Source organism: Drosophila simulans, chromosome 3L, assembly GCF_016746395.2.
Source record: "Drosophila simulans strain w501 chromosome 3L, Prin_Dsim_3.1, whole genome shotgun sequence".
In the NCBI taxonomy this organism is placed as follows: domain Eukaryota; kingdom Metazoa; phylum Arthropoda; class Insecta; order Diptera; family Drosophilidae; genus Drosophila; species Drosophila simulans.
The window spans coordinates 21,596,256-21,620,653 of record NC_052522.2 but is presented as its reverse complement, the minus strand read 5'-3'; the positions used below and the strand labels follow the sequence as shown (position 1 = coordinate 21,620,653).

Sequence of the window (24,398 nt, the reverse complement as noted above, 5' to 3'; positions counted from 1 at the left end):
TTATATGCCTAACATATTTCGATAATTAATATCCCAATCTGCTTGGATTGCGCTGTGCCCTCAATTCATTAAAATGGGCTAGAAAGATTTTTGAATGCTTTGTTGGCATGTATCACTATTCTTTCCGGCAGTTACTTTAAAAAAGTCGATATGAGTACTTTAGGATTTATTGGCAGTAAAGTCTTATCCTAGGAATTTATTATTCTTTACTTTAATATATGTACTTTAATAATGTTGTCCGTAGGAACCGTATGATCTTAGAAACTATTGAGGTAAGAACGCACAAACCGGTCAAAACTGCCAGTATAGGCAGTGTCAGCACAAACTGACAGTATAGGAACTTGACCATATCGTTGTAAGCTTACATAAATTTGTTTGGTCCTGAGACTTTCTGTTGGTCCTTGCGTTGTAATCCAATGATTGATAGACGGAATCTAATCTAGAAAATTTGAGCTTATGAGGAAAAAATCGAAATTTAATGAGCATCAAGATCGGCGTTGGTTTTGCTTATACGTATGCAATACAATACAATCTAATATATTATAATATATATATAAAGCCAATTGTAGTCTCTTTCGTCAAAAGATATTGGGCAGAATCTGAGCTATAAATTAAAAAGAAATCTTTATTTATGACGTATCTGGTATATGGTATGTGCTCAAAGGCTCGTAAAAAGTCTTGACATGTACTTAGCCTTTTTGTTTTCCATTGAGAAGTATCTTTCTAAGCCGTCAGCTCGAATTTTATTCGACGTCGCACGAATACTTAATTATTCTCCCATGCTTAAGAGAAAATAGATATATTTAGCATGCTCACAAACGCAAATGTTGAACGCCGAGTTATGGTCTGGAAAAAGATTATGGGGAACTGGAAACACAATTCCTAAACATTTCTTTAAATATTTTCCAGCAGTATAATGTTTTTCCACTGCCAAGCAACATGAACTTGATTTCAGCTATAGAGCTTTAGAAAATTTCTTATAATCTACAATTTTTAGGATACTTTTAAGAACCAGAATATAATTTTTTCGTGAACTGTGGAAGGAATAAAGCAAAACGAAATTTGAACAGTACAATACCAAGCCTTTGTAAATCTGCCTCTTTACTTTTCTTAGAACAACCAAATGACGCGACGCACATTGGCTTCAAATGAACTCCGATGCCTCGAGGCAATCAGTCGTTCGGTGTCGAAGGTCATGAGCTTCGTCTGCATACAAACATACATATGTAGGAATTCGTCGGAGATCAAGGCCAGAGCCAAACCATATGCAGACCATCATACTAAATAATCCAAATAAAGAAATGGGAATCGGGTGCAGGGAAAAGGCAGACTAGACCGACCAAGCAATCCTGGCGGGGCACTTTGAGCTATCTATTTTTGGACCGACCACATCAAACCCACCGGTCCGCATTATTTTCATTCATATTCATATCGAAATTCGAATTCAGATACTGATTCATTCGTAAACAAACAAGCGCGCGACAAAGTAATAAAAATGAACACACGCCGCTTTTCCATTTCCCTTTCCTCATTTTCCAGCGTATTCCCCTGACAAGATATGTTGACTCGTGTAAATAAACAATATGCGCATCATACATGCACAATAAAAGGCCATAAATAATGCACCCTGGCAATTAGAGTGGCAAACAGTGTTGTAGAATTTCTAATATATAAAAGTTAAATCGAATATGGTGCGAATAGAATTTCAATTGCCATGTTTGTTAAGCGCACACACAAGGGAACAAAAACCAAACAAATGTCGAATAGGAAAAACCTTTTCAGCAAAAATGAATTTCGGAGTAAACAAAGTGCTGCCATGCATTTAAATGGAAATGGAGATTAAAAATCACGGAATTGCATTCGAATGGAAGTGATGTGAGTCACCGTATTCCTCGACTATATCAACTAGACAACTAGAACTAGGGAATTCATTAAAGGCAGCCACGTGGAGCTATAGATTCAAGTTCAGCTCCAGAACAGCCTGATAAACGGATACCATTTCGTGCGCCATAATTTATATCCCGTCGCAATCAATCTCGCCTTGTATTTGGCTTCTTATTCATTTGCATGCGACCGCCGTTTGTTTGCTCATTTATAATGGTCAGCGGAGCTGCCCTTGATTCTTTTCAGCTTTCAGCTGGCCCCAACAAATCCAGAGCCATTTGTAAACATTGTGTCAAATTTTTGCTGCATTGCTGCAGAAAATTTATAAATATTTCCCATGCTCGTCTGGCCTATACATCATCATATTTGTCCGTTGCCATGCTCCACGAATCTCCCCGCCCGTCGATTTTTATAAACTGAATGACAGTTTTCCTCTGTTCGTTTGCAGACACATGTACACAGTTTGTTGACTTTTGATATGGGTCAAGGCAGCGCGTCAACTTCCCTCCTCTTTGGAGACTAATGTGGCATCCACGTGCTGGCAATTAGTCTGCGATGGGCCTGCGCAAGGGGACTGGGAGCTTGGAACTAGAAGGAAATGAATTCGAACTTGTGGCTTCATTTGGAATTCTTCCGCAATTAGTTTGATTAATTTGGTGACAGGGCCTTTCATATCCAGCAAGACATGCCCAAAAAGAGATGCTTAAAAAGAGCATATTGCATACGCCCCATTAGACTTATCGCACCTTTGCCCGATTTGATTCCCTGCTCGGAGCGATCTGTAAATATTTGACAATCGTAAACATTCTCGCCCCACTTGGCTGCCAAATCGACGGCGTGGCTCATACGCCCTGTTGTCCCCTCGCCCGTGGAATATTTTCTCCACGCTCCCGGATGCCGCCGAGGAATAAAATTTATGAGCTGCAGCTTAACTTTTATCCCACCGCAAGTAAGCCACACAAAAATTTCGCTACTCAAGGCAGCCAAAAAAATAAAAAGAATACAAGCAGAAGCCGAGAGAGATGGGAAAATAAAACTTCCACTTGGCGCCGGGGGAAGGCTAATTTTAGAGCTCCAGCCACTTGAGAGCTCGCCACTTGGACCTGCACACTTTTAATTTCCTCACTGCAGTTCCTGCCCCGGTCCTTGGGGTATGCTCAGCCCGGATAAGCCGGCCTGTCTGAGCTGACCCGACCTGCCCTCAGGTGACCCTCACCTGGACAACTGGGCAACTGGGCAACGGAGTGGGGTATTTAGCCCTTGGCAAGGGGTGCAACCTTTTATTTCTGACGTACATTACTGCCTGGCCCTTGACCCAGTGCCCCGACTGCTGAGCCTAATTAGTTGGCCACTAAGCCAAACTAAATCGCCAAAAGTTGGCTATCCGCTTGCACGCCATTTGAACTGCGATTTAAAGCGCCATTTATTTGAATTGTGGTATGATACAGTATTTGCAACAGACGAGTGGATGATGGGCAAAGCTAAATTTAGCGGCAGCCCAAAATATTTTAATTAATTTAGAATATTTGTGAAGAGAACCCTTTTTTCTTTCGAGAGCAGCGGGTCATAGACAAAGATGAAAAATTGCCGCTAAGTAGCGCAAAGTATTTGCAATGAATTTATGAAACGGAATTACAGGAGACAGGCGGTCGAGGGCGCGGAAAAGTAATGGATACCGTTTCGAGGATGTCTGCTCGGAACATTAGACTGGGTCCTGCTTGAATTTGTGGAATTTTAATTGGGTTGGCCGGACTAGAAGAAAGAAGGCGGAAGAAACCAGAAGAAACCCCTTGAGATACTAAATAGCTGGAGAGGAAATTGGCATGGAATTGTGTGACTATTAAAGAAAGGCTTACCTCATAGGAAATTGAAATCCAAGGCGGATCTCAGTGTTGGTTTTCCATTTGCCCAGCATATCCCGGTCTTATGCCGCCTACTTATCGACCCAGGCCACTAAGCCCAGTACAATTTGCCCCTATCCTCTGGGAGCTAGCATGGAACGCATTCGGCAGGAAAAATGGTCAGATGGACAGGCAAATGTTTGAACATGTCCAGTCATAATTTGTGCTGCCAAAGCCAAGCAAACAAACATGCGGCCGGAGAGAACTTGGCCCAAAACCAGTGAGAGAAGGCTAATAAGGCCTCGTCCCTGGGCTTTTGATTGATTAAGTGCCTGCATGTGACGCGGCCCTCGACGCTTCTGATGGACTGTCGGATGCTGGATGCTTGGATAAAGTTGTAAAAATCTATAAAAGCGTGCCCGTTCCGATGCCTAAACACATTGTAAACATTCCCGTCTTTCGAGCGTCGGTCGTGTGGGCACTTTTATGCACATTACATTTATTACTAATACGCCACGTAAACACTTAAAGCTCAGTGGGAAAAAAAACGAGAATTGAAGGTGGCTGGAAGCGGGGCAGAGCAAACAAGCTACTTCCGGGCCATCAAACTGAGCCGCACGAACACAAACAGACAAACAAGTCGGGCGCCAAATGACGGCTGGTGGTGGGTCAGTGTGCTTTCGAGGTGGCACAAAGCCCGGCTCATAACACGGCACCCACGCCATGTAGGCTCTTTATTTAAATTGTGTGCGGCTGCTCTACATTGCGGTCGAGTTACTCGCGGATACTCGCAGTCGAGAATGCAGGATATCTATAGGAAAGATAGCTACTTGATCTAGGAATTTATCAATATTCGATGATCGAATGGGTATGGGTCTGCTGACAACGATAGTATTGTGGCACTCGATCGTATTATTACAATCTAATCACAAAAAGTGAGATTTAATGGCATATGAGGAAGTGTCATAATGCCAACTTAATGTTGATTTATCCTATAAATACTAAGCTTTATGATGACTTTATAGTTCCATAACTCCCCATTCACAATCCCTTTGTTTTGGTTCTCCGAGAGCATCATCTTGGCCTGACTGCTCGTTTCGGAATGTATCTTATATTTATCCTAAATTTATATGCACGCAGTGCTCGACCGCAACGTGACATTGTCAGATGTGTCTGTCCCGGATCCGCACTAGGTGGTTGGGGGTTGGCGGCGGTTGGTACGACCGTGTGTGGCTGTGCGTCAGGGGCAGGAGCGGAGTAAGCAGTTCCGGGATCAGCGGTGTCACACACACGCCAAGCTTCAACAACGAAAAAAGGCAGCCATAAACACATAAACTGCGACGGAGACGAGACGGGACAGCGACCTCCTGGGCTCGTTATTATGCAGAAGAAAATAATAACAATTCCGGCCCGGTTGACTCCTGGAGCTGCCGCGGTGCAAGGGGAGGTGGCCAACTGACAAATAGCAGCAGGTAGCAGGTGTTGCCAAAACATAAGAAGAGTAGAATCAACATGAAAGGATTTTAGCTGGGCCTCGCTTTTTATACCCCTTACTTATTGACTCCAAGGCTACGTTGTAAGAACCTTTATGAGCTCCTTAAATCTCATATACCAAAACAGGATATGTAGGATAAAGAGGACTAATTTAGGTTTACTATTTACCAAATAGACTACACTGAGAAAAGTGGCCCTTTAATCTGAAGTAATGTTGAAAATTAGTCTTGATTTCATCCATAAATCTATGTAATGATTAAACCAAAGTTGTGAGAACCCATATTATCAACAGTCGAACACCTTGACTTAAGGACGCAAACTTTTTGTTCTCGGCAAAAGGCATAGCTGGCCAAGTTGAAATCTTTTGACATGAGGCCTGCCTGGGCCAAGTCAGAGCCTGGCAGCGAGTCTGGTTTTTGCAGTTGCTCATCTCGCTCTGTCACCCACCCGCAATCCGTAACCCGTAACCCGTAGCCCGTGATCCGTTCTCCATAATCCCCTCGTAGCCAGACTGTTCCGGTGGCAGCCCATGCATCTGCATCTGTTTGTTTGCGTAGGTCTGTCTGTTGCAGGTGTTTGCTGAAGGCAGTACATCAGCCGGATGCAGACACGACCGAAGCAGCATCATCCGATGGGCAGGACTGGCGTTAGCATTTTTGCAGGCACTTATCGTTGGAGGGGCTCGGTTCTGGGAAACGGATTCCCCATTCAGCCGGAGATGGGCATGCAAATATTTGGGGAGCCGAGTGAAAGCGTCCGTGGGAATGGCTGCGTTCAGCTTTGCTGCAAGTCTAAGCTGTTGCCGCTGTCAGGGAGCTTTCCATTCCCAATTCTCGGATTGCCGGATAGTTGGATTGCTAGATTGCTGGATTGCGGGATTGTCGGAGTCGGGGACTCCCCGTTTGCGTTAAGTGTGTGTTAATTTTACGCCTGTGTGGTGGGTATGCTGGGGATATCTTTTTGCGGCCAGAGTCGCACATGTTGAGGTCGAGTATTCGCAATTTGAATTAAGTGCTCGCCCCACCAACCACCCACTATCCGCCCACTCCTGTGTGTAATGGGTAGTGGCTCGCCTCAGAGATGTTTTTATTGCGGCTAATTGCCCATTCACAGCCCCTGTCAGCTGGGCGTCGGACTGTTGCCTCCTCGGGTGTCCCGAATTAAAGGCAACGACTCTGCTCCGTGATTATTGGATCCGAAATCGCAGATTTATGCGGCAAACAAGAGGAGCCATCAAGTGCCCACACGTGACCGGCTCCTGATAGCGACAACAAACTAATGCGTTTTTAATTTGTAGCGTTTTTATGGCCCAAAGTCCCACTGAGCAAGGACCAGCAGGAAACAGGAAAAAACCAAATTAAATGGCAAACCGCTGACTCGACGGGACTGGTGTACACACTTAGCGTGCTGGTCGCGTCCAGAAAATCGGACTACTTTATGCAGAGGCCTCACCAGGATCATGGTTTAGGCTGAATGAATAGAACGAAGTAATTATAAGATATGTACGCGCTTGAATATCAAAAATCTCAATTTTTTATTATTGAACTTAAACGTAGTTTTAAGCCCCGCCATAACCTCCGCCACTGGCTGCCAACCACAAAGTCAAAACATTCCCATTTTGTTTACTCTTGAATATTTTTTGGACAACGCCAACAGCAACAAGAACAAGGTTAACAAATTTGCACACAGCATTTATGTAAAATAGGCGACATTTGTTTTATTGTCCTGGGCGGCCTCATGTCATGGCATCCCCTCAACATCCCCACCATCCCATCTCCAACCCCAAGACCCGTACCCCAGGAGCATACGTGCGCCACTTCACAGTCGTCGTCCAAATGTTGGAGAGCAGCGAGCACGCTTTCATTTTAATTGCACACATGCTTATCATTTCAACAACAGCGCAGCGCAGACATCGGACAACATTTATACCCCTCGAATGTATATATACGTACCTACACCCGTATAAAGTGGCTGCCCCATCCACGCGACTCCCCAACCCACCACAGCTCGTTAGCTTTTCGGGGGGAGTGCGAAAGCCAAAAAATGTTGCCAGGCTATTCCTGCCATCCAATTCACTTGTCCACCGCTCCCCGTCGCAGTTTCGCAGCCTCCGCTGCCGAAATTCGCAAACGGCAACAACGTCGAGAACAAGGCAGCCAACAACTGTTGAATATATATTTATATACGACGGTAAAGGATGCCTCGGGATGCGATATTAAGGATACCCTATCGGATAAATCATTTATATACATTTAAGTACTATACATAGAAATATTAGTATAAGCAGTCGTAGTCATAAAAGAAGTGGTGTATCTGTTTTTCATTATCCGAAAGTTATACTTATTAATGCGTCACATAACATGTTCACTTTCGAATTGAGATGCCTTCCATTGGCCCTAAATAAAATGGTCCTTTGTGCATCATACCATGCCTAAGGGTCAAGTGTATTCTACCCCCAGCAAGGGTATAAACATGCATACATATGGAAGCGAAAAGACTGCAGGCAAAACCATAAAAGTCAGCTACTTAAACGCAATTGGGCTTTAATATGGCGGCTACCCAGGAACAGAAGCTGGAGCGAGTCTAGGGCCATCAGCAAATAAACACCCGGCACGAACAGATTTTCTGCGGGAGGAGAACCGCTCGACTATAAAAGAGATTTACGGTCTTCGAATTTATGACCCCCGCTCGAATCCTGGGCGGATAAATAGAAACAAGGTTAAGCTCAAACGGGAACAAATTCCGCTCTGGCCTGTCCTGGCATTTAACTCGCATTGTAAATCTCAATTAAAGTTATCCCCATCCCTGAAATCCGGATGTCTGCGGCTGCTAGAAATGCTCGGCATGCGATGGCCACTCAATATAATTGAACTCTATGCGTTTGACGCACAAGCCAAAGGCACACAATGTGTCTTTGATGGGAAACTTCAGTCCTGCCAGGAGGAGCAGGTGGTTGCTATTGTTATTATAATGACCGCGGTCTCGTGGTGAGCCAAATCAACGAAATTGAATTCAGTTTTAATCTGGAGCTGACTTTAAGAAAGCCAAATGGGTGTTTTCATATCCCACTTCTAGGGGAAATCAAAAAAATTAGCAAATAGAAAGATTTGGAAAGAATGTAAAGTCGCGATTGTACATGACTAATCCAATTTCAATATTCTCAGATAAGAGTTTAAAAAAATATATTCTTGTAAATTATTGGACATTTTAACTAGGTATCCTTACCAAAGGAGATACTTGGTTTCATCTGCCACTTAAGTTCAAGACTTTCAGTGGCAGCTCACTGGAATCTCAACCTTAACTCCCATTTATCACATTGTGACCCCATTCTTATCCAGAGATCTGTTTTAGCCTGACCAACTTGAATAGTATTTGCATGCCATTCCGCTCATCCCCGTTTTCAGTTGGAGCTCCCATTGTCCGGTAATGGGAAAAACTCCATCTCAGTCTCCAGTTAAGCGTCCTCTGCTCCGCAGCTCCAATAGCGTGTTCCTTCTCCATGTTCCGCATGGCAGAGCTCACTTTTAGCTTCCTCAGGGTCCAGCTCCACCTCAATCATCTCCACTTCCAGCCTTCTCTGGCTTAAATCGTTTTAATTTCTTGCACATTTTACGCGCTACTCATCTTACCCGCTCACTCAGTCGCACACAAAGGGTTCCAGATAGGAAAAATATATACCTGAAATCGGGGAATCGGGGGAGGTCCTACAGTGGGCAATGGGCGATGGACTGTGTCTCGAGGGCAGGCCAAAAGTGTTTGGTTCCTTGGTACTTGGCGGCGTGGTGTCCGTGTCAACGTAACTTTTATTTCCCCTGATGGCTGCACGTAAAAAGAGCGAACACTCGAGCACCCTCACCTGGCGCCCATCCCACCCACAACCCCTCATTGTTGTCGGTTTTTTATGACAAAGAGGCGCTTGCAGCGGCCCCCCGTGAAAACGGAAACAGTCAAATGGCGTGGGCCCCCTTACACGGAAAGAAATGGGATTACCAAAAGTGTTAAGATAATATAAAGTCAATGCCAAGTCAATGTGGAAAAACAAGTTTTACAAATATAAAAAGAAGAGAGAAAATTTTTTGAAATTTTTGAAAACATTTCGAAAATAACTTTTCTTGTGCAACTTCCCCAACCGAAAACGGCCGAGCCAAAAAAAATAGTGTCCTAAAACGGAACTAGCCCCCATTGGTGGCCACTGCATATGTGGGGTATGGATAGTCGAGATATGCACGGCAGGACCGAACCCACGTAACCAAATTTATGATGTCGTTATTTACATGGCATAAACTTTTGCTGCCCCGTTTCGCCAGTTGCAAATAGATTTCACGCTTTGTTTTATATTCCAGCCCGACACCCTATTTTTTTAACGACCAACCTTGGTTCTGTAAACTGATTTAAGCTTGGGGTCTTTAAAACATGACTTCATATATGTGTTCTATATGTGTCATCTGAATTCGCAGAATAAAATTCAATCGAGAGTTAGCCTTGCAGCTCTATTTTGAAGAGTATTTGCTCGTCCCGCGGACCCATTTAGTCATCTAGTCTCTTTTTTTATAAATTCCACGCTATTTTAATTGGATTTTATCTTCCCACTGCCATTTTCACAGCTGCGAATCGCGTTTTCCTTCCTTGACCGCCCTTGTGCTGTTGTCGTTTTCATGCAACGTTGATTTTAGCTTGAGGGAAATTGGCAAATGAAATGCTTCGTGTAAGTAACTGACAAAGGGGGATCCGCTTCCCAGAGCCTGCTGCCCCATCGCTTTTGACATGTTGGGGCAGGCCGCAGGGTGCGAGCGTTGAATGCCACTAAGCCACAAACACGCACGAGTACTTCAGATACGAGGGGCGCAGAGTTGCGACTGCCACTGAAGTTTGGCCCAAATCAATTGGCCAAATATTGATCCGATTGAGGCAAACTTTCTTGGCCGGGCCCGAAGAACTTTTCTACTGGCCATATTTTTCTTCGCAATTTGGATAATAAGTAGTGGTGTGTCAAAAGCGAAAACGCTGATGGGCTTGAATATCCCTTCAATCGGTTAGCCCTACCCACCCCACCACCAACTGGGTCACAAATTTGTTTTGACCCGTCCCACACGTTCTGCCAACGTAGGCAATTAAGTCAGTGTGGGCGTGGCTGGGGCGGTTTCGTTACACAGACCGCAACATACGGGTGGGCAACGGCAATGGCAATGGAATAAACATTTTTCATTTAAAGTGTCCTGGCCAAATGACAATTCGATTGAGGCACATAATAGATGGCAGATGATAACTACGGGCGTTTGCGAGGGGAAGTCCACTTAAATTCATACAATTTGTTTTATTTCGACAACGAAGAAAAATTGTTCAAAGCAAGACAAATGTTTCTTTGTGCGTTGAAGGCATTTCCGAAATGAAAATGAAAACGATAATGACAATGCCGATGCCGATGCCGAAGCCAATGCCAATGCGAAGGATGATGATAATGGCAGGGGGATAAGGGACTGTCACCCCATAAGAAGGATAAAAACGGCGACGGAGCTGTGGAAAATGTTTTCTGCTAGCATTTCAACACGATGTCTGGGGCTTTCCTAATGGACAAACAACAAGAATTTAAGTGCCGGCTTCTCACAGGCGGAAATGATGAAGTGAGGGGCATCGAGGAATGGCTTCAGCTGACCATCAGTCACAAAACCGACTGGGACGTCCTTCAAGTTTCACAAAAGTTTCTCGGCATGCGGTTATGACTTTCCGTCGCCAAGAGATACGCTGATTTCATAATTGGTTGTGGCGTAAACATATTGGCAGACATGTTTCTTGAATCTCTTTTAACTTAATGCATAGTAAAGCATTTATGTTTTCAAACATAAGTGCAATACTCAAGGATAATTCACTTTTTTGTTGATTGTTTTGATGTTCAACTTTTTGAATATATTATTTTTCTTTCGAACTGTCGTCCTTGGGAACCGAAGAATAAAATCAATTTGTTTGTCACAATATAATTGAACAACGCCTGACTGAGTTTCCCTCCAAGCCCCTGCGTATTTCAACTTCCTCCGATTGCCGTTTTGGTTTTGTATTTTCAAAAGAAGAATTCAACACGAATCCAATTTTCATAATGGTTGGCCATTTTGCGATGGCCCCAAAGTCATTGTAATTTCAATCCTGTTGTGCACACTGAAGGTTCGTTAAAAGTAGAGAGCAGCCACAAATCAATTAAAGCAATTCGACTCCACAAGAGATTTTGGAGTCGGAGAGTTCCGAGAGATAATTTAAAATGAATACTACTTGACTGTGAAATACCTGCAAAGATTAATGTTTCATAAACCATCGGATTTCCTTTGCCTACAGCCCTCGGATCCTTTCTAGCGCAGCTCATCATCCGATGAGTTCTCTCAGTCATGCAACATTAAGCATTTGTCTTTACCACTTCCCAATGCCTCTTCCCCTGTCGTGCTCCTCCTCCTCCTCCGCCTGCTCCTGTTCCTCCTCCTCCATTATTGCAGTTTAATCTGCCCGGACCATTGCATACTTCCGAGCGAGCTCGCATGAAAAAGCGCCGACATAAATTTTTACGCATTTTCGCGGTATACATACTTAATGCTACTATTAATTTATTGTTCCAGCTTCCGCGGGGTGCTCAACCGTTTTTTAGCTTCATAAAATAGTAGTAAGAGGTTATAAATATTTGGAAATGCATGAGTATATTTTTTTATTTTCTATAGACTTTTTATACTTTTTTAAATTCGCAAGATATTCACAATACTACTATATGAATATTTTAAATTCTCAAAAGGCTAAACTAAATTATAAGATACAGCTACTATGTATATATAAAAGAAGTAGTAAGTTAATAGTGCAAAAATAATAACCAACGACTGACCATTATACTGATATACCATCGGAGCACCAAGTACGCGCAATCGATGGGAAACTGTTGGAACCACTCAGGCTGGGAGTACGAGTACACATCTGTGTGTAATTCATACACACGCTCGGCTCGAGTGGGTGCACCTCTTTTGATCCCCGCCCGCTCCCCGTGCTCACGCATGTAATTCGAATGATTAAACTGTTACGGGGAACAAAGTACGAGGCAAGACAATGACGAAATGAGCTGAGTTGTGCCCAACAGAGCGGGGGGAAGGTTCCCCCTTCTCGAGCGGCGGCAGGAGTTTTCCAGTGCCCTCAGGTCGTGTGAGTTAATGGTGAAATTTCTGGCAATCGCACCCAGGCTGCCTTCCTTCCGAGAATACCATGAAATATGCAAAACAACTTTTCATGGCCCGCATCAGCATCTGGGCATCGCAGCAATAAATACTTGCAGTTGCAGTTGCAAGTTGCAGATGTAGTCGGAGGTACTTACACTATATCAGCAGTTGCGACAAGTTTACTTGGTGTTTGCTTTGAAGGCGTCCTGCTCAAGGATAAGTATTTGCCCACCCGGGCCGGAAGAATCAGGATAATTGCATCAAATGGGATATGTACACTTTCCTCCTTCGGCTCTTAAATTTTGGCTTTTCCCAACCGTTTTTGTTGCTCCAACTGCGCACAAAGTATTATTTAGTGTGCTTTGGTTGTGAGTTTTTTCCTTGGAGTCCCTTGTCCCCCCTCCCTGCACAGCCGACGAACTGCAGTTTTGTCGCCTGCAGTCGTTACTACGTCTGCTGTTGTTTTCTTTCTCCATCCACTTGAATGAAATTTCCGGCGACAGCACTAAACAATCATAATAACAGATACTTTTCCCTCCGCACACAATGCTTTTCTTTCTGTCAGTCTTCCTTCCTCTGGTCACCGCCTGCTGTTGGAGGATGGAGGAGCGACTGGGTGTCAGTCAGTGGAGCGTTCAAGGCAGTCGGATAGCCATCCATCCATCCATCCGAGTCTGTTTGTTTCTTTAAAAACATCAGACGGAGGCAAAAACGTGTGCAATTAGTACTGAAAATCAAGCGGGAAAATCGGGGTAAGAACTAAAAACGGCAATTAAGATTGATTTGAATTAACACATAACACACTAATGATGGTAATGTGCGCAGTCGATGTAGATGTAAGTTTAATTGGTAATTACGCTCTGATTAGTAAAAAAAAAGCAAGTAAACTAAATCAAATAGTTCAAGTTATTCGGCACTGATTGAAGTAGAAAAGGGAATTGTAGAGTGAAGAACAATTTCATTCAGCGTCGACTCCAAAATGCTTATTTATGTTATCTTTATTTATTCAAGCCAAAATAAATTGTTTCGTTACGTAAAAGTCATTTGCCTGACTGACGATAAAATCAAAAATAAAAGTATTCCTCTCCCTGTTTCTGAATTTACCCAGCAGCACACAAACAAATTCAATTTGGCAGCAACCAAATTTTTCAAAATTCATTTAGCATGTACAATGTTGTTTATTTTTTTTAAATAAATCTGATATGTATACTTCACATATTTTTCTTTAATTAAAAGTTCAAATTGTTTTTAATTTCAAAACACTATGAATTTTATTTAATATAGCGAAACACCCCATACCAGTCTTGGTTCAAAATCAACGCGCAGTAAGTTCTGGTTGACCTCGGTCAACTGATTCCTCCTCGAGTGCAGCAAGGCGATAGCTTTTTGCTTAGAAAACAAATTGAGTTAGTGTCTTGACCTACTCAACGGCGCGATTTTGTTTGTGATTTGTGCCTAGAGGCAGTCGAGAAAGGCAGACAGGGAAACTTCTGTTTGCTTTTGGAAGCAAGAGAGCTGAAGAGACAACAAGTAAGAGAAATAGAGCCGGCGAAGAGAAAGTGGCGGTCGGTAAAGCAGTGCGGCAGTACCAAATTTAAGCATTTGAATTCAACACACAAAATATATTAGTTAATGAACGCCCAATTTAATGGTATTTTCGATGGGTATACATTTAAAAAAAAACATAATAATAAAATTATAACTCCATTTTTTAATCAGTTCTGTCAAAGTCCTGGATATCTAATGCGGAAGCAATAAGTGTTCAGAACTACATTGTCTATTGTGATTGTTAACAATTCTAAAAGCGCCGATTCTTTAAGGTTTATTGCTCTTTGTCCAACGAGGCGTATACTGAATATTGCGCATACGCCACGCATGCCGGTCCCCAGTCGCTGCCTGCAGAATTTTTCCCAATTTCGCTTAACAATTAAAAGCCATTAGGGCTTGACAAAAAGTATTCGTGGAAACAGCATCTTCAACCCTTTGCACCCACTATATTCTCCCCGACTGCAGCTGCTTTAACAGTTGTTCCTGTTGTTGTTTTGAGGTAATGGCGTGTCATTTGCATTTTGCATGATGGCAACAAAACAACAACTGTTTGGCCTGGGTGTTCGTTGCACATGATTTTTGTGAGTGGGGCGCACAGAATGCGAATGAGAAAGATGTGTTGCCCAGATCCAAACAGCTCAGTTGGGGCAAAGTTGATATGAACTCGACTACGATGATGATGATGATGGTAATGAGATGCTGGCTGGCCAGCACCAGATGCATTTATGGATATGACGTGCTAATGCGGCGAAGCTTTTTCAGTTGAGAAAGCTCCAACTCGCTTGAAACCATTTGGAAACAACATCAGAGGTAATAATTTTTCAGCTGCGCTCCATTGCAGATTAAATCCATTAAATCTTAATTAGTCACGCTCATTTGGTCCCACATCACAAACAATTGAACATGTTTAAACCTACGAAGTTCGAAGCCTTCGCAAGGACCCAAAGGTAACTCAAACTACGAGTGTCCTTTTGTTGACTCTGTCGAAAGCACATATATTTTCAGCCGTCATTAATTCGCTTACCGGCGAATCGAAGCGTTCATTAATGCACATGTAACACAATTAATTTTGCAGCTTACAACTTGATTTACAATTTTATTTTCAGCTGGCTATTAATAACAACTTTTAAGCGAGCCGTAAGCCGCGACCAATCAGCACCGCAACCAAAACCCGTATTAAAAAAAAGCAAAGCGATCCAAACTAAATTCAAATGCCATGGCTGTTCAATTTTTTCAAAAATTTGATTGCGGTTGCCCATTTTATTGCCATGATATTCTGCGTCAATAACAAAGTGTCAAGCGATTTTTGTTATTGCCATGTTTTGCACGTTTTTAATATTGAAACTCTGTTTTGCTCTGCCCCCAAATGGCAACTGTTGTGCTGCCACCTTTTTTTTGTGGCTGGGATAATACAATTTTCAATTTTTGATGTCATCGAGCGCACCGCACGGCTATATTTATTTATCAATGGCATTTTCGATGGCCATCAATGCGGAGCTATTTACATTCGAGTGGCGGGCATGCTTTATTGCATTCATCGAATATTTTTTAATTAGTTATTTGTAGTTGAATGACTTAATTTGAACACTTTCCCAAAAATGTTTCAAGTGTATTCGCAGAGTGCGGGATGTTTAATCAAAAACAAATCAGGCTGGCGATATAATCAATTTTTGTGGTTATCTTCAGCAGTTCTTAGGATATAATGAAATATTCTTTATGATTTTCCATCAGCTAAGCTTGACCATTTCAATATCCTGGCTGAAGTTCGCTTTCGACTAAACTGCGATCCCATCTCCTGTCCATTTGGCCTTCTTTTAACCAACCCACCCACCCACATTTCGCTCGCCCATCGGGGCACATAAATTACGGCCACAACTCGCCGGCATAACCAACTCGTTTAGCTAAACTCGCACAATAACTGCAAAAGCCAGTGGAACAGTTGCCATATTCCGCTCGACCTTTTCACTTTCCTTGCTCACTTTTCTTTATTTTGCAGCCGCTCCGCCCCCGCACCGCCCCTTTCGACTCCACCACCTTGTGCATATTGTGTGCAATATTAAAAGAAAACCCGGGGCAGTAGCAACAACAATGGGACTGCAAACAAACCGAGACCGCGTCTGGAATTTCAATATCCGAAGCTCGTGTAATATGAAAATATTGAATTTTAAATTCAGCCATATTGTTATTATTATTAAAACCAAGGCGGCCGAGAAGAAAAGGGCATTTCTATTTAAGGACGACCTAATGCAAATATATTAAATTACAGTCGAATTATAAAAAAACAGCACAAAGGAAAACATTAACAAAAGATTTTCGTGCCTCCGCCTTCATTTTCCCCGTCTGATTGGATTTTCCAGCCTCCGTGCCGAACTTCTAACCCCGCACCCCGCCCCCGACCCCAGCAACCGCAATTAGGAGCTGAATCGATGGCTTCGCAGGGATCTCATGGTGCGAAAAACTCGGAAAGCGTTCTCGCTACAATTAAATGGCGCCATAACAAAGTGCAATTGTTTTAACTTGGCCGAAACCGAAATTCGCTTTTAAATAGTTTTTGCCCGGCAATTGTTGCGATCCCTGTGTGCGGTGCCCCTTTCAATTCGATTGAATTTGATTCGGTCAATATTCATAGAATCAAGAGCGAACTTTTCAACTTTTCTGCGGTTTAAGCCCGAAACTTTTTATTGGCGTTGGCAATGGCCTCCTAGCCCTTCTTCCCACCCGTTTGTGGCTTTGTTCGACTGGCAAATGAAAATAGTTTGCTGCCTGCGCATGCAGGCCGAGGAACTAAGCAGCATTCAGGGTCAAATTTTAGCACGATACTCACGAAAATTAAGGTCGAAACAGCTTCTGCTTCTGGTCTTCTTGTCCCGGAAACTTCGGCGAATGATTTCATATGACAACACACAAATTAAAGTGCCAGTTTTGCCGACAAATAAATGATTTGGTACAAGAGTTTGAGAAAAAATAAGGAATAGCTAAAATTTTAAAGAACTCTGCCGCGAAAGTTCCCTAACTTTCTTGTTTATTGACTTTCTATCGAGACATTTTTTATGCCGAAAGTTGTCTGCCCTCCCCACTGAATTACAATCCCATAAATAGCAGCTGCTCAGCTTGAAATACCCTCGACGGAGCAGTCCATCCGACTCACCTGCATATGGGAGCAGTCTTATTGGAAGAACGCCGTGCGGAGGAGGCTAACCTCTAAGGACCCGGTAAGCTGGAGGCGCCTACTCCCTTATGCAAATTGTTTCTGCTCAAGTCGAGCAGCTGTTGACAGCCGGAAACCCGGAGCCACACTGACTTATGGGGAGCACTTCCTTTTTACGATTTAGCGTATTTGAATTTCCGTCGCAGCACATCTAAAAATGCTAACTTATGGTAATTAAAGCCGGAGTGCTGGCTGATGGAGCAACTGCTGCAGTCAGTTCACATTCCGTGTATAATTCAGCTTGCCCCATTAGGCAGGCTCTGGTAATTATGTATGCTCGAGCACTTGAGTTGCACTCATCACATCATCGCTTGAGCTTCAGCGGAATCCCCCCAATCGTCACGAGTATTAAGCTTATGCGGGCTGATGGGCATTAAAAACCCGACCGCTCTTACATACTCGATACTCGGTTTCTTTTTGCCATTTTCCCGGCCCTTTCTCCGCCCCGCCCATCTGTGGTTCGGTTTAATCTTGGTTGGCATTCTCCGCATCACTGCGGAGGTGGGTGGAGTAGATCCCTGCCACCATCTCCACCGGCATGCCTTTTATTGTAATGCCTTTTCCTCTTTTTCAATAATCACTGCACTTAATTGCGAGCAACTATTAATTGAATTAGAAGGACGCACAGCCACTCAAGCTACGTGGTGCGGGAATGTTGTCAAGGGGAGAGAAGGATTCCACGTTGCCAGGCACCGGAAAGTGGACTCCAATATCTGGAATCCCGGCTTCGCCAGAAATGTTTATGAAACCCTTGCTTCCGTCGAAGTGAGGGAGGCCGTAGTTTTCCACGGTGATGAGAAGGCCATACGGTACTCGGAAATAATTATCTCTACAAAGAAGGATAATTCAACGCAAGTTGAATGCAAATTTTAAACATTACAATTAAGTTTCAGAATTAAATTACGATTATCTAAGTAAATTTCATTTTTTTAATAATTAATCAGTAAAGGTTTTTTAATCAAAAATATTTCATCTAACTGTTAACGATTTTAAGCAATGAAACATGTCTGTAGATACTGCGTATCTAGATAATGTTTATATATAGGACAACGAAGAAAACATGATTTACCTATCAAACAAATCCGTAGGCATTGTAAAATGAATTTAATCATAACATGTACCCCCTAGGTACTAAGGCCAAGTATCTTCATACCTTCCATCTCTGTGCTAGCAAAAGTAAAAGGTAAAAGAACACGGGTTCGTCCTTTAGAGATTGTTTGTGCTGTCTCATGTCGGCGGGCGGATGCCTGCCCATACTGTTCCTGTTGCTCCTGATGATGCTGCTGCTGACAAAGATGCGATAATCGCTTCCATTCATGGGACTTAAGCCCGAAACCTGCCCACGCAGAAGGGATAAAGGGTTCAGAATCCTTTAGGGACACATTCGCAGGATGTAGTCAGTGATGTGCGCATTCGTCATTACGCGTGTGTGGTGGAGATGGCGGGACAATATTTTTTGGGGAACGGAACTGCTTATGATTTCAATGGTAAATATTGGGTTTTTTTTTGGGAACTACAGTTTGCATTACCAAAGTGTACATCACAATCATTAAAATCACGTGCACCACTGTGTGGACTTTGTAACAAATTTAAAATTGGTCTGCAATTAATTAAGAAATGTTTGCTAAAGAAATGCTATAAGGTATTTTGGTCTTAAATCAATACGTTGAGACTGGCGATTTATATATTGCATTTAATCATGACGACCTTTAAAGCTCGTCAATGGGTCAGTGTCCATTTTTTTTTGCGATCCAGATCGCTCAACTTTGACAGCTTGGCGACCGGTCTCCATTAATTCTCCTTCCTTGAGGGAAAGGAAAAGCGACCTGCACCTGCTGGGCATTAATTGGATCCAAGTTTAAATTACTATCAACTAAGACAAGCGAGTGTGATGGAGTCGCATGTGCGTGTTCTAAAGTTTTTCCTTTTTCGGGAGCGTGTCAGTGGCAGCCATTTGGCGTATAAATTTAAATTTGCAGCAGTCGGCGGAAATTGATGGTGATGGCCAAGATGTTGATGGAGTCGCCTCAATTACGAGGAGGTCTGCGGCGGTCAGTTAAGCTCAAAGGATGCGGAGGAGGGCCATTAGGTGGCCAGCAGGATGTGAGGAAAACGCCTAGGCTGATGAAGATTGAGGGGACTGGTATCATGGTGGAGCCCTTTTCTTTATTAATTTCCTGTCCGCATGTGGTGCACCTCCAGCCAGGGAAAACAATTTGTTAGCTTGTCAAAACCATCGACCATCAAGTCCAAGTTTTTGTGGGCCTCCAACCCTTTTCCCCCACGACTCACGCCCACAGCTCTCGGCAGACGAGAGATAACTCGTTAAGTTTGGGCTTTAATTCCAGCTTGTTTGTTTTGCGCCTGGGCAAATCTGCATAATGAAAATGGCAAATACATTGAAGTATTTGCCTTCGGAATTAACACCAAATTATAATGGTATCAATGGGGCGGCGATAGGGCGAGTGCATTAAATTAGCATAAAATAAACAGGGCGCACACAGAACTTGCAGCTCGGTGTTGCAGTTGCAGTTGCAATGCCAGCAAATGCAAAATGCAAAACAATTTCCGCAAGCTGAAACCGACAGACAAACAAACAATCGACGCAGCATTACTCCGAGGATGAGGATGACTCCGGGGGAGAACGAAAACCCTGGCCGGCCTGTAATTAAATTCAATTTGATGTACAGACAAGTGCAGCAAACATAACAATACGAAACCAGAGAACGGATTTTGGCCCACTGTTCGACCTCCTGGTATCCTGCACTAAAAAAAGAAAATACTACTAAAATTATCTGCAAAAATTTTATTGTTAAGTTTAACTGTGCTATCGGTTAAAGAATTGTTCTTCCTAACTTAAGTTCACTAAACCACGGAAATATATAAAAAATACAGCCAGGAATCAAAAATGTCCTTTCTAGTGACTTCTCTCAGTGTGGGCCAAATGGACCCATTAGCTGCGTAACCCATTTCAACCCCTCAGTTGTGGGGCTTTATGGCCAAATTTGTTGACCTGCTGCGTCCACTGATTGATTGAGTAGCGATTTCCAGCCAGGCCTTTCCAATCATTTCGGACCAGTCAGTCCTCAAAACATTTAGTTGTACTCTAACGGGCCGCACTAATTTCTCTGTTTCCGCGCTCCCTGCCTGGACGGCGGATAATGAACCGCACTTGGACCCAATGACCCATGGACCACTGAGCAGCGGCGTTGGTGCAGGAACTATGAAACAAAAGTTCAATTGCGTGGGTCAATTGATATCTACACGTGCCAGAAGCCCCAGGACTGCATCTCTGAAATCATAATTGGCAAGGGGTTGACATTTGTTTGGGGCAAGATTTTGGGTGGCCAAAATCATCAGGAATGCAAGTGTTGCTCCCTAGACATTAGAACAGTTTCCGTGTTGCTGACGACTTAGCAGCAGACATTAGACCAATAAACCCAGTTAGACTCTTTTCTTTGGCGACTCCAGCAAGTTTGGCCCTAACTAATTAAGCAACAGTTTTCGGCACCTGGTTTATGCATAGTTTGGCGAAACCTGAAAAGTTTGCAGCCAAAAGTTGAGCACAAACATTTATGTTGGCGGAAAGTTCTGTGAGCAGTTGGGCGCCAGTTAAGACTGTCGCTGCTCCTTGTATTTCCGACTTCTGTCCCCCAGAAGTCATTCCTCGCAACCTCGCCGCGTGTGGGAAATCCATCTGGATTTGTGGAAAATGTGACAGAAGAGCATGCGGGGAGATAGACGCACAGATACAGATACAAGCCCAGATACAGATACAGATACCCGCACTGGGAGATTGCCATGGCAGCTGTTCGAGAATAAAAGTTTGTGCCGGCCAAGTGCCTGATTGACATTCGCCGAGGCCTAATTAGAAAAGTTTCCCCAGCACGCATTCCTGCTGCTCCTGTGACGTTCGACTTGGGTTCGATTCACATGGGTTATTGGATTTTATTGTACGTACAACCGATTGTTTTGGCCACTTTACGCGCTGGCAAGCGAGTCAAGCAGTACAAATTCCGAGTCAAATCAAATAAAAATAGCAATAATAATAAAAAAGAAGGCGTTGCCGCTCGTTTCCGGTCTTTTCTCGTCTCTTTCTCTTGTTCTCTCTATCTATGTTAAAACTTCTTCATCAACTAAATGTAATTTAAAGATACTTTTCACTGAACTGCGTCCTCATCCTTGGCGCCGGTGCCTGGTCGGATGTCTTACGCTGGAGACAAACACCAGAGCCGCGCTCGAGGAGATGTTGATCTGGTTGGTGGCTTGGGTGCTTAGAAGCACTTGCGGTGGACGATGCCGGGGCCGGACTCGTCGTACTCCTGCTTGGAGATCCACATCTGCTGGAAGGTGGACAACGAAGCCAGGATGGAGCCACCGATCCAGACGGAGTACTTGCGCTCGGGCGGGGCGATGATCTTGATCTTGATGGTGGACGGGGCCAGTGCGGTGATTTCCTTCTGCATACGATCAGCGATACCTGACGAGATCAGAAATAGAATCCATTAGTGGTGCTACAGAACCGAGGAGCTTGGGTGTACTCATTACATGACATTTTAATAATAGCATGCATGAATATGAAATATCGGGAAAGGATATCTGTGAATTCTTCTTTTTTTGTAATAATGCGTGCATTAAATACTATTTTTTTAAATATCTTGCATGGTTTCGATCCCATTCCCTCGGAAGAATTTCCTCTGATCTTTATGGTCCTAATTAAAAGACTACGCACCTGGATACATGGTGGTGCCGCCGGACAGCACGTTGTTGGCATACAGATCCTTGCGGATGTCCACGTCGCACTTCATGATGGACTGGTAGACGGTCTCGTGGATGCCGCAGGACTCCATGCCCAAGAACGAGGGCTGGAAAAGGGCCTCTGGGGTGCGGAAGCGCTCGTTGCCAATGGTGATCACCTGACCATCGGGCAGCTCGTAGGACTTCTCCAGGGAGGTGGAGGCGGCGGCGGTGGCCATCTCCTGCTCGAAGTCCAGGGCGACGTAGCACAGCTTCTCCTTGATGTCGCGCACAATCTCACGCTCGGCGGTGGTGGTGAAGCTGTAGCCACGCTCGGTGAGGATCTTCATCAGGTAGTCGGTCAGATCGCGACCGGCCAGATCCAGACGCAGGATGGCGTGGGGCAGGGCATAGCCCTCATAGATGGGCACGGTGTGGGAGACACCGTCACCGGAGTCCAGGACGATACCGGTGGTACGGCCGGAGGCGTACAGGGAGAGCACGGCCTGGATGGCCACGTACATGGCCGGGGAGTTGAAGGTCTCGAACATGATCTGGGTCATCTTCTCGCGGTTGGCCTTGGGGTTCAAGGGAGCCTCGGTCAGCAGGACGGGGTGCTCCTCGGGGGCCACACGCAGCTCATTGTAGAAGGTGTGGTGCCAGACCTTCTCCATGTCATCCCAGTTGGTGATAATGCCGTGCTCGATGGGGTACTTCAGCGACAGGATACCGCGCTTGCTCTGCGCCTCGTCACCCACGTAGCAGTCCTTCTGACCCATACCCACCATCACGCCCTGGTGACGGGGACGGCCTACGATCGAGGGGAATACGGCGCGGGGCGCGTCGTCTCCGGCGAATCCGGCCTTGCACATGCCGGAGCCGTTGTCTACGACCAGGGCTGATGCTTCTTCGTCACACATGTTTGGTTAGTTTGGTGCGGGCGGCACTACAAGGATACAGACAGAACGGTTATCCCTTATGCGGGTTACGGATTTAGGATGGGCGGACAAGGCGACACTCACGACGTGTAAATCCAACAGCGACAGCGATCAGAGTGATTCGTTCTGCGCTCCGGCAGCTGCATTTAAATAAGTTCTGTCCCGCCCCGCCGGCCCCACGCCCATGTCCCTGTCATCTTGAACAATTGTTCATCTAGTAACATGTTGATGAATTCCGCGATATGCTACGCTGGCTGGGGATCAGGCGTTTCCGGGGAGGGTGGCGAACCGGAGGGTCGGATGCACATCATTTCGATTTCACAAAAGTGTTCTGATTTCGGGTATTGCGCCTACGACAACAAATTGGATTACGTATTAAAGAATCCTAGCTTAGCCGCAACATAGAGCAGAGAAATGGGTACTACATTTTGGAGAGTTACAAATCAAAAGTCGATTTCAATCTAAAATAAGCTTTTTTGGTTTATTCTTAGAATTTTAATCCGCAGCTTGTGAAATTTGGGAAAATAAGGGTTGTTCTGGTCTCAAATTGTTAACAAATCAAAAAAGGCTCATGGAAAAGGCGGTCTTCGTTGTTATATCAAAGATATTTAAGCCCTTAAAATTGTAGAACGCTGAGTTTTAGCTAGTTAGTTTTGATAAATATCAAATATAATATATTTTTTAGAAATACAATATAAATATAAGTATAAACATACATAATATATATATTTTTTTGACAAATAGCAAAATTGGGTATTCCAATTACTTTTAATTTAAGCATCAAATGACAGAATGTGTTAAAACAAAGCTGACAAATGGACTTATCTAACGAGCTTCGATTAAAGCTCTGACAATAGGCTCCCCGTTTTGTGATAGAATAATTTATTTCTATCAGGCCCTAAGTCTTATTAGTCAGAGCATTATCGGGATTTTGCGCTCGTTCAGAGTATTCAATTTGCTCCATTCCCAAATACCATTTATCACTTAGTTTCATTTCGTTTTCGCTAAATTATGTCTGGCTGCCAACTTTGCTATGACTTCGACAAAGAACAGAGGAGAGAACATATCGAAATATGCGCCAGGACTTGTATAGGCATCTGTAGATATATTTTTAAGTTTTTATATAAATAAACCCCCGCAAAACGGCGGCGGCAGCAACAAGAACAACCCGTGAACAATGCAATGCAGTGGCCAGCCTTTCCCCCAAGTTCTTGTTCTTGGTCTTGTGGGCAGCTTTTCCCTGCTCGAGTAAGAGAAATTGGTGCCAATGCTCTTCGGGGCCCCCACTCAGTCCATAGATGGTGTGGCCCGAATGTTGTCACACTCAAAAATGCAGCCAAAGCACTTGCGTTTATACATCTTATAAATGTTGACGCTGTCGTGTGGATTTCATTGAAATCAAATTGAAAAAATAGAATCAAATAATTTTGTACGGCTATGCACGGCACATAGCCCTGGGAGCCCAAAAGGGAAGCGACGTTGGGGGGATAGCGTAGCGAGTGCATGCGGCCAACAGCAATTTTGCGCCTGTCCACCGATATCGCTCGATCTCATCGTGGCATTAGCC

General features: G+C 44.0%; 1 protein-coding gene across 1 annotated transcript; it reads right to left on the bottom strand.

Moving 5' to 3' along the window:
• Positions 1–21,084: 21,084 nt before the first annotated feature.
• Positions 21,085–23,016, bottom strand: LOC6739089 (actin, larval muscle). Its single transcript, XM_016171923.3, has 3 exons — positions 22,916–23,016; positions 21,889–22,839; positions 21,085–21,636 (listed from the first exon to the last, which is right to left on the bottom strand). The coding sequence occupies exons 2-3, from the start codon at positions 22,811–22,813 to the stop codon at positions 21,431–21,433; spliced, it is 1,131 nt and encodes a 376-aa protein (XP_016032930.1). The 5' UTR covers positions 22,814–22,839; positions 22,916–23,016; the 3' UTR covers positions 21,085–21,430.
• Between the last annotated feature and the right edge of the window lie 1,382 nt (positions 23,017–24,398).